Source organism: Martes martes, assembly GCF_963455335.1.
Source record: "Martes martes genome assembly, chromosome: 2".
Taxonomy (NCBI): Eukaryota; Metazoa; Chordata; class Mammalia; order Carnivora; family Mustelidae; genus Martes; species Martes martes.
The window spans coordinates 56,876,164-56,887,623 of NC_137889.1; the positions used below are offsets into that span (position 1 = coordinate 56,876,164).

The window sequence follows — 11,460 nt, forward strand, 5'->3', positions numbered from 1 at the left end:
TCCCAATTAACTCAAAATGGATCACAGGTCTAAATCTAAAATATAGTACTATTAAACCTCTAGAAGATAACATATATAAAAAAAGTAGATGATCTTGGGTTGGATGATGACTTTTATAGATAAAACACAAAGACATAGTCTATGAAAGAAGAGCTGGTAATTTAGACTTCTTTAAAATTTAAAATTTCTGCAGAAGACATTGTCAAGAACAATAAGACAATCCACAGGCTGGGAGAAAATATTTGCAAAAGACATACCTGATAAAGGACTGTTATCTAACACAGACCAAGAACTTTAGAAATTCAACAAAAAGAAAACACCCTGCTTGAAAAATGGGTAAAAAACTTAATAGACACTTCATCAAAGAAGTTATATATAGATCTGTCTATCTATCTAGATGGCAAACAAGCACATGAAAAGGTGATCATTGTTATACGTCTTCAGGAAAATGCAAGATATCACTACACAGTTATTAAAATGGCCGAAGTTGAGAAAACGGACACTACCAAATACTGGTGAGGATGTGGGGCAGTAGAAACTTTCATTCATTGCTGGTGGGAATGCAAAATGGCATAGCTACTCTGGAAGACAGTTTGGCAGTCTCCAGCAACACTAAACACATTCCTACCTTACAATCAAGCAGTCTCATTCCTTGTTATTTACACAAAGGAGTTGAAAACTTATGTCCACATAAAAACCTGCACACAGATATTTATTGCAGCTCTAAATTGCCAAAATCTGTGAACAACCAAGAAGTCCTTCAGTAGATTGAATGGATGCATAAACCCGGGTGCATCCAGACAATGGAATATTATTCAATCCTAAGAAGAAATGAGCTATCAAACCATGTAAAGACATGAAGGATACTTAAACGTATGTTACTAAGTGAAAAAAGGCAATATGAAAAGACTGTATGACTTTTAACTGTATGACATTCTGGAAAAGACAAGAGTATGGAGATGGTAAAAAACAGTGGTTGCCAGGGATTGGTGGAGAAGGAGGAATTAATAGATGGACCACAGAAGATTTCTAGGGCAGTGAAATTATGCTGTGTGATACTTTCATGGTGAATACATGTCATTATACATTAATTGAAATCCATAGAATGCACAAAACCAAGAATGAACCCTAATATAAACTACGAACTTTGGGTGATAATGATATGTCAAGGTAGATTCATCAGTTGTAATAAATGTTCCACTCTGATGGGGTACATTGATAGTGGGGGAAGCTGTGCATATGTGGGACAGGGTTTCTGTAGGAAATCTCTATACTTTCTGCTCTATTTTGCTGTGAGCCCAAAGCTGTGCTAAGAAATAGTCTACTAAAAAATATCATAACTGAAGCCATAAAGCTCCTGCAAGAAAACAGGAGGAAACCTCCTTGACATGGGTCATGACCATGATTTTTTTTTTTTTGGATATAACACCTAAAGTATAAGCAACAAAAGCAAAAATAAGTGGGTCTACATCAGAGTAAAAAGCTTCTGCACAGTGAAAGTAATTATCAAGAAAATGAAAAGGCATTTTATGAAATAGGAGAAAATATTTGCAGAACACATATCTGAGAGGTGTTAATACAATGAACTCATACAACTCAATAGCAAAACCCCATATAATCTAATCAAAATGGACAATGGACCTAAATAGGCATTTTCCCAGAGAAGATATTCAAATGCCCAACAGGTCCATGAAAACAACCTCTATATCACTCATCACCAGGGAAATGCAAATCAAAACCACAATGAGATATCTCCTCACACATGTTAGAATGCCAGTATCAAAAAGACAAGAAATAAAGTTGATGAGGATGTGGAGAAAAGGGAACCCTCATGCACTGTTGGTGGGAATGAAAACTGGTGCAGCTACTGTGGAAAACAGTGTGGAGGTTCCTCAAAAAATTAAAAATAGAACTGCCATATGAACCAGCAATTCCACTTCTGGGCATATATGCAAAGGAAGTGATATTGCTATCTTGGGGGCGGGCGCCTGAGTGGCTCAGTTGTTAAGTGTCTGCCTTCAGCTCCGGTCATGATTCCAAGGTCCTGGGATTGAGCCCCACAATAGGCTCCCTGCTCGGCGGGAAGCCTGCTTCTCCTTCTCCCACTCCCCCTGCTTGTGTTCCTGCTCTCGCTATCTCTCTCTGTCAAATAAAAAAATAAATAAAGTCCTTAAAAAAATCGCTATCTTGAATTGATATCTGTACCTGCATGTTCCCTCCGGCATTATTCACAACAGCCAAGACATGTAAACAACCTACAGTCCATCAATGGATGAATGGATAAAGAAAATATGATATTTTGGCAGCAGCTCTTCCTGCCCACGGGTCCTGTCCCTGTGCTTTAATAAACCAACATTTTGCACCAAAAAAAGAAAATATGATATTTTTCAGCCATAAAAATATTACTCAGCTATAAGAAAGAAACTCTACTTGTGCAACAGAGTGGATAAACCGAAAGGGTATCAAGACAAATACTGTATGATCTCACAAGTGGAATTTTTAAAAAAACTGAACTCATGGAAATGAAACAGACTGGTGGTTGCCAGAGGTGGGTGGACAAAAAAGATGAGGGTGTTCAAATAGTACACACTTCCAATTATAAGATAATTAAGCCCTGGGAATTAATGTACAACCTGGTGACTGTAGTTAACACAATTCTGTTGTATATTTGAAAGGTGTTAAGACAGTAGATCTTAAACATTTTCACCACAAGAAAAAAATTGTCACTATGTGAGGTGATGGATGTTAACTCACCTTACTTTGCTAATCATTTTGCAATATGTTCATATGTCACATCATTATGCCACACACCTTAAACTTATATGATGGTATATGTCAATCATATCTCAATAAAACTGGAAAAATATAGTACAAAGAAATTTTTCCCAAACTCCTTAAAGAATAAGCAGCCCACAAAATGCCCCATCATCAGATTGCTTTCATGTGTGTTACCTAACACAGGGAATTCATAACCACAATCATCAGAATCAGGAGATCTCCCTTGACACACCACTATTGCTTAATCTCCAGACCTCATTTGCATCTTCCCGTTATCCCCCTTTTACATCCTTTTTACATCCTTTTTACTCTGATGTAAAGACCCAAACTGAGGCCACATGTCATGTTTAGTGGCCACATCTCGGTGTCTTTCAGTTTAAAACAGCTCCTCTGTCTTACCTTGGCTCTCAGGACCTTAATATTTTTGAAGCTCACAGGAGAGGGACTTTGTTCAGTGCCACTAATTCAATGTTTCCTTGTGATTAGATCATGTTTTGAGTCCTTCCTAGAACCATCATTGAAGGATGCTTTTGCATTCTACCAGGTGGAACATGATTCACAATGTGTACTTTTACTGATGATGTTGACTGGATCATTTGATGAAGGAGACGTCTGCCAGGCCCCCTCACAGAGGAGTATTCTTTTCCCCTTACAATCAGCAAGAATATCGTGGGGTGGAAAAATGTAAATATCCCATTTCTCATCAAGCATTCAGCCACTGGTTTTAGCACTTATTAGTGACTGTTGGCTGAGTGTTAAAATGATAGTGGCCCAAGAGGGGCTGTTCCAGATATTTACTTAATGAATGAATCTGCTGCTCACAGCCCAAGAGATGGATGGGTGTGATCACATTCCCTTGTACACTGAAGTCCCAGGGGGAGATGGCTCTTCTCATGAAGCCAGGGCAGGGGTGGGAGAGGTGCTCCCTCTTTACACTCACTTGACTGCTTTTACCCCATCCCTGCCAGCAAGCTGATGCCTGTAAAGGATTTCTCCAAGACATTCAGCAGAACAAAACCTGATAGGTGGAACAATTTACTGTCTTTCAGGAATGCAATGGGGAGTCAGTAAAGGATTTTAAACAGAGGAGTCACATGTTTATGTAAGTAAAAGCAAAATGAAACTAAACAAAAGGTATGAATCATGGCCCCTTCCCCAAAATAAAACCTGACTCCACTCTGAGCCTACTCTCAGCCAGCTGCCCCAGTGGTATTGATCTGATAATGAGAGTCACACTAAAGTGTAAATGACTGACCAAGAGACAAACACCCTGGCTGCTGTGTGAACAGCTTGGAGTAGTGCAAAATTTTCAGCCAGAGAGGTAGAGTGAAAAGACCCAGGAAGGACATTAAACCAGAAACCTAGACAGGAATATTATCTATGAGCATGTGAGAATACTAAATGTCAGAGGAAGAAAGGAAGGGGCTTCCAGTTCCTCAGAGGGTTCCTGAGACTATGGACCTTGGTTGGGGGGGGTGCTTTGACCCCCATTCCCCAGAAAGCCTCGCTGACTCCTGCTCCAGATGTCCCATACCTTTGGTTTCCTTGAGCAGCTCTTCTGTGAACTTGACCACCTTAGTCACTTCCACCCATGGGAAGCCTTTGCCTACAGCAAAGATGATGCTTTCGTAGAGGGTATCCAGCAGAATGCTTCGGCGGGAGTCTCTCACTTCATCAAACTCCTCCCAGTTCAGCAGTCTCCGTAGGTGCTCCCTACCTTTTGGTTTCTGCAGGACATGATATGAGGGATGGTGGGTGAGACTGAGGAAACAAAATGCCAACCTCATTGAGCAAACTGCTACTGGGGTCTTCAGGGCTCCCCATCATCCTGAAGAATGACCAGGAATGTGGGTATGCCTGGGCAGAATTATGCTTTCATTTCTGGACAGCTTTCCCTCTCCATTCTGGGAATGTGTTCTTTTTTTCTAACACCTCTCCTTCCTCTGAGAATTCTCGTGCTAGTCACTATAGCTTTCAGGCTTGTATGCCTCCAGCAGGCTTCAAGTCCTGATTTATGGTCCCTCCTTCCTCTTCCTGAAGACAAAATTTGACTTCCCTCTGTGTCTGTTCTCAACTAGCTGCCCCAGAGGTATTGATTTGATAATGAAATTTATGCTAAAGTGTAAATGACTGCAAAGAGGCTTGGTGAGGCTGTGCTGTAGGAGAAGGAATATGTCTTACTTGGTGAAAATTCAGGCATTTTAGTAGACTAGTGGGGGGAGGGAGCTTGATCAGAGTACTAACTGTAAGAACCGAATTCACCTGAGAGTTTGTCTTGCTTTTCCAGAAAGTTTCCTGTAGAACATCAACAGATGTAGGAGAAGCAAGTGCCTTTTAAAGACGGGGTGAGTCAAGGTGCAGCATGAAGTAGAGACCCACCAAAAATGGGAGCGTTGCAGCTCTGGCTGGGGGAATCAGAGCTGGCTGGGAGATCTCCAGCAGCTTGTGAGAGCACATGCCCCAGGATGGGGAGGGAGACCCCACCAAGAAAGCCTTTACCTGGTGCCTGCCCATCAGCTCATGGCTGCAGGTCGGAAGCTGATCTGTGCTTGGGGTCCTCTTGCCTGATCTCTATAGCAGTGCCCTGAGACACTTCTGTGGACAGCCCTTTTCTGCAAGGAGCTTGCAGAGAGCTCCAGGTCCTGCACTTGGGTCCTCATTACTCCACAAGGCCATCCCCATTTGCTCATGTCTTTTGGCCTCAGAACTGGCTCTGAAAATCAACAAAATCTGCCCTCTCCCTGCATTAAAGCAACAACCCCCTCCACCCTCCCACCCCACAACCACACACACACAACCACACACATTGGCATACAGGCCCAAAGGGCTCACAGGGCCCTGAGTTTATCTGGTGAGAGGTGGCATCCCATGGTAACAAGCCCCAGGGGCCTCCCTGGCCCTGCTCAGAGAAGAGGAAGGTAGTGTCTTTGTGCTCGTCTCCTCCTTTGCTCCAGCCAGGCTCTATTCCTACAGGCTGGGAAAACAACCTCCAAGCTCCAAAGGCTGCTAAGTCTTTGGCCTGGTGTTCCAGCTGGCACAAACTGATTGGGGGGCTCACAGGTGGTGTGCTAGGAAAGGAGTCATGTCCAAGGTAGACACCTTGAGGAAGAACCATCGAGGGGCCACTTCTCACACACACAGCACACCGTTTTACCAATCTGAGCAAACTCTTTTAAAAGCTGTCTTTTCTCTTCACCTGAAATTGGAAGACTTTTTTTACTCCCTGTGGTGTTAAGAGTGCCATGGCCCCTGCATCCAGTTGCTAGGAGACCTAGCCAGGACTGACTCAGAGTTTCTGGAACCCTGGAGGTGAGTGTGCCAGCTTTGTGAGGTCATGAAGATCTGCTTTGAGGTGGCTTTTTCTAGGCTTCTTTCCTCATGGCACCTCCTCTCCAGCTGGGTTCTGGGTCTCATTCCCCTACACCTGTTTCAGGGGTCTTGATCCATTTCCTACAATGTCCAACCTCTCCTTCACAGGAGGTGAGCTTTCTCATGCTTTCCTGTGAACACTCACAAATGTCCCCCATCCTACATCTCCTTTAACCCAAGCCCCACTTCTCTCCTTCCTTTCACAGTCAAGGATTTGTCTCCATGTTTTCACGGAGTTGCTGTCCTCATGTCTTCACTGACTTTCCTCCAACCAAGACCTGGTTTTAGATTCATCCTTCTTTGCTGGCCAGTAGCATCTGTGACTCCCAGTTTCCTGCATCCTGACTTCTCTTCAGGGTGCAGAAAACAGGTTTATAGGGGTGTCCTCTAGCTCAGTGCCCAAGCAGCCACAGCCAAGATGAGTAGGGATTGAGTCTCTTCTCTTGGGGTTGATTGCTGAGCCATCTGATCATGGGGCTGCCTCCATTGGTACCTTCCCAGACATCCTTGTCTCTTTCGGTTTGGGCCTGGCAAGGGAGTTTCTCGCCCAAAGTGAGAGCTCACAGGTCATAGCTCTACCCTGTGCCAGGGAAGAAGTAAGAGCTCTCAAGTTTCCAGCATCCACCACTTTAACCATTAAAAGTCATTATTCCCATCAGACCCATGGCTTCATCAAGTTGGTTTCATGACCCACCTTTGCTACCCTCATGGACTTCAGGGCCCTTGCTACATTTTCTTCCATGAGGAAGACCTTGGTTAGGGCCACGTAGTTACACTCCTGCAAATTACTAGGGACAAAGGGATGTGGAAGTGGTGCCCTTCCTTCCCATGAGGCCCTCGGGCTCCTCATGTCAACTTACCCATTATCTTTTCAGCAACCCTTGCATTCTTGTTTATCTCATGGAGGGTGTCCCTTTTCAACCTGTGGTTCCTTCATAATGGCTCCCTTTTCATCTCCATCATCCTTGGCTGATGCTTCTTGACTTCATTTCATTTCATTTCATTTCATTTCTTTTTTTTTTTTGGTTTTATTTAAATTCAAGTTAGTTAATATACAGTGTATTATTAATTTCAGGATAGAATTTAGGGATTTATCAATTGCATATAATACCCAGTGTTCAATTACATCAACTGCCTTCTTTAATGACCATCACCCAATTACCCCATTCCTCCACCCTCCATGAACTGTTTTCTCCCAAACGATCTCTCTACTCTTCTCCTCACCACCTTCTCTGAAGACTTCTCTTCCTCTATTTGTTCCTTACATGTTGGTGTTGTCCATTGTTCTGTCTTACCCTGTTATCCTTCTAAGCCACATATTCTTTTTAAAAACTCTAGTATGGTAGCACTTAACACAAGATCTACCCTCAATACATTGTTAAGTGCATAACACAGTCTTGTTAACTATAGGCAGTATGTTGTATGGTAGGTCTCTAGAACTTATCCACTTTGTGTAACTGAAACAACATATCCATTGATGAGCAAACCTCCACACTCCTCTCTGAGACCCTAGCAACCACCATTCTACACACTGAGTCTATGAGGGTGACTACTTTAGATAGCTCATATAAGCAGAACCACATGTACTTGCCCTTTTGTGACTGGCTTCTTTCACTCAGAATAATGTCCTTAATGTTCACAGCTCATGTATTCTTGAGGGATTTTTTTTCCAGTTGCATGATTTTAATGTCCATCCATAGAAAATGACTTCCAAATTCATGCAATGGATGTGTCCAGTCTCCTCTGTCCCCAGCTTGGAGTGTGCTGTTGTGCTGTCTCTTCCCTGAGAGAGGATGACGGGTAGCTCTGCTACCTGTTAGGTTTGAGGGGGATCACAGGGTCTCAGGGCTTCTGTGGGGTAGAATCTTAATGCAGGTGTTTGAAGGAGTGAGTCCCCAAGTCTAGTGCTACTCGGTGGGAGCTGTCCCTGTCTATAGTCCTGGGGTAAGTGAGGCAGGCCAGCTGCTGTGCCTGGACACTCTGATGCTCTTCCTTGACTTTTCTCCCAAGTAGTGTTGGGCTGGGTCTCGATATCCCAGACCCAGAGCCCCTTCTCATCTCCTTTCCCATCCCTCTCAATTTTCTCTTTATGGTCACAACTCTCTTTGTTACATCAGAAACTCAAATAGGCTTAGAAATTAGATTTATTGTTGCACATAACGAAAATTTCTTGGGGTATGTTTAAGAGGTAGCTAGATCCAGGTGTGTCAATCTCTATTCATTCTCAGGATCTTCCCTGAGATTTTCCTTTACCATCTCTTTCCTAAAATGTAATTTTCACTTCCCTCACCTGGCTAACTCTCATGGATTTTGCAAAACCCAGCCTGCACATCAGCTCTTCTGGAAAGTCTTTCAGATCCTTCATCCCCAGGCTTGTTAAGCATCTCTCCAACTGTTCAAGCCAGCAATCTGTGGGACGTTCCTTACTGCTCCTCCCCCTGTTCCTTTGCAGATACTCCAAGCTTTACCAACTTTACATCCTAAATATTTATTGAGCTCCTTCTCTTCTCTTCATCCCCATTGCTACTTACCCAAGTAGAGTCCCATCAATTCTTGCCCCCAATCCCTTCACCCATTCTCCATACTGTTGCCAGAGTAAACAAACAAACCAATTTGATTATGGGCTGGAAACTGGCAAAGGGGAACTTGCTAGGGTGTTCACAATGTTCTGTATCTTGTTTTGGGGGTTGGTTACTCAGGCTTGTATCTTCACTTAAGATCTCTGAATTCCATTTTATATAAATTACATTTTCCCCTTTGTCTACACATGCAAATACATTCACACGTAAAATTGGATTATGTCAGTTTCTTGCTTCAAAACTTTTAATGGTTGCTCATAGAGCAATCAAAGCCTTCATGGGGCTTAAAAGTCCCTATAATGATCTGGATCCTTCTTCCTTGTCCAGCCCATCCTGGCCACTCTGCCCCTGGCCACTTTTCTAGTCCTCCTCTGTCCTCCCTCCAGAACTTTGTACACACTATCTTCTCTCCTGGAACACTCTCTCCTCCCTCACTCTGTAGCCAACATTCTAATATCTCACATCTCAACTTTATCATTTCTTTCCTGGGGAAACCTTTCCTGAATCCCTGTGACATGGCCTTTTAGTACTAAATACATCACTGGCAGCACTTTACTCATCGTAATTTTTTACTTTGATTAAACATTTTGATTATTTGTGTTTTTTTATTTAATTTTATTTTTTCAGTGTTCCAAGATTCATTGTTTATGCACCACACCATGCCTGTTTCCATCTAGATCGTAAGGCAAGATGGCATTTTATTTTCTTAAAAGATTTTATTTATTTATTTGACAGAGTGTATGAGAGCATAAGCAGGGGCATCAGAGGGTGAGGGAGAAGCAAGCTCCCTGCTGAGCAGGGAGCTGGATGCAATGCGAGGCTCAATCCCAGGACCCTGGGATCATGACCTGAGCCGAAGGCAGATGCTTAACCAACTGAGCCACCCAAGCACCCCAGCATTTCATTTTATTGATGATGATTTTATTTCCTGCTCTATAAACCGTAGTAGACAGAGCTGCTTGTTGACTGGATGTGACTATCATAACAACAGGATATTTCACCTGTTTATTGAGAACTTCTCCCTCAGCCTGCTTTTCCCATGACAATGTGAACAATGTCTTCCTCTCTGGGGCCCCACTGCCTTGCATAGGGCCTGAATGGTAGCTGGCACTCAGTAAGTGTTTTCTAGTTGAATAACTGGAAGCATCATGAGGTGATATTGACAGGAGGAAAACAAGTTATACTTGCCTTTGCACTCGACTCATTTTGGCCACAGCCAATGTTCTTTAGTAATTAGTGGACTTTCTCAGATCTCCTCTGCAATCCATACAAAAACCACAGATACCAGCACTCTTAAACTTAATGGTATTTGAGGTACCTTTTCCTATTTACTGTTTGTGGAATGAATATGTGTATATCAACTCACCTATGTTAAAGATCTGTTTGGTCATAAGAATAATTTCATATACTTACCAAGCAATACTTAAGAGTGTTTTCATAGAGCACTGGGTGTGGTGCAAAAACAATGAATACTGTTATGCTGAAAAGAAATTAAAAAAAAAAAAGAATGTTTTCAGTTAGTAAATAGTGAGCACTATGTTTCAGGAACTTTAACTATCTCTTTGAATCCTTGCAATAATTCCATAGGATAGATATATTAATGATCATTCCTTTTTGGCATATGAGGAAACTGAAGCTTAGAGAGATTAAGTATCTTGTACAAGATCTCACAAAACTAGTATTGGAACCCTGACCTTAACACTTGGCCATACTAACCACTATTGCAGGATTCAAGAGTTTTCTAGATAAGATCTGGACATTTGGGTTCATGGACTCCAGTTAGTGCTCAAGTAGAGTTTATGTAACTTCTCACTTTGGGCTACAGTATACCTTTGAATGATTCAGGGGAGATCTGACCACTATTTTTCTTTTTATCCTTTATCATCATCAACAACTTTTTTGTAGGAGTCATCGTGTTACCCATTAGATCCTCAGACCTTATTCATCTTGTAACTGGAAGTTTGTTCCCTTTTACCAACCTCTCCTTATTTCTATTTCCCAAAGCCAACCAATGACAACCAACCACTTTTGAACTCTCTGTTTCAATGAGTTTGACTTTTTTTTTAAAGATTCCACACATAAGTGAGATAGTTTTTGTGATGGGCTTATAATGTCATCATAGTTCATCCATGTTGTAGCCTGTGCCAGAATTTCCTTTTTAAGGTAGAATAATATTCCATCATATGGGTAGACCACATTTCGTTTATCCATTCATCCACTGGTGGACACTTGGGTTGTTTCTACCTGTTGGCTTTTGAGAATACTGCTGCTATGACCATGGGTGTTCAAAGAGATCACTGTAATTTGGAGTCTTACAGGATCAAAAATAAAACTGCTTCTATACTTCAAACTGAACAATCTGTAAATAGTGGCTTAAAAATGACAGCCACAGTAAGTAAAGACTGCTATCTCACTATTCAAAGACAATGATCTCCTAGTAAAGATAAGATTAAACCTTCCAAACGGAACATTGTTGGAAATTACCTCAGGTCAGTAGTCCTATTTTATGGGCTAAAGTATTATGCTGTGGCCAATAGAAAAAGGTCAGCAGTCTTAAAAATTAAGTCTAGATAGGATCTTTGGTTCCGTGTGGTTGGTTGCACATGGAATCAGTAGGAACCAATGAGAACCAAAGTTACCTAAGTTTTGAGAGAATAATATTACCATCAAAACCCAACCTGACTTGCAACATCCCATGACTCTTAAAACAAAACTACTCTGGTACCTCCAACAC

At 42.1% G+C, this 11,460-nt stretch overlaps 1 protein-coding gene across 1 annotated transcript in view; it reads right to left on the bottom strand.

The window, feature by feature from the left end:
• LOC308339192 (uncharacterized protein C8orf74 homolog) overlaps positions 1-6,022 on the bottom strand; it is a gene marked incomplete at both ends in the record, with an annotated part of 29,142 nt that extends 23,120 nt beyond the window's left edge. Inside the window, 2 exons of the mRNA XM_080797647.1 lie at positions 4,313-4,505; positions 5,975-6,022. Coding sequence (XP_080653773.1) covers positions 4,313-4,505; positions 5,975-6,022 — 241 coding nt within the window. The remainder of the gene's footprint in view (positions 1-4,312; positions 4,506-5,974) is intronic.
• Positions 6,023-11,460: the final 5,438 nt, after the last annotated feature.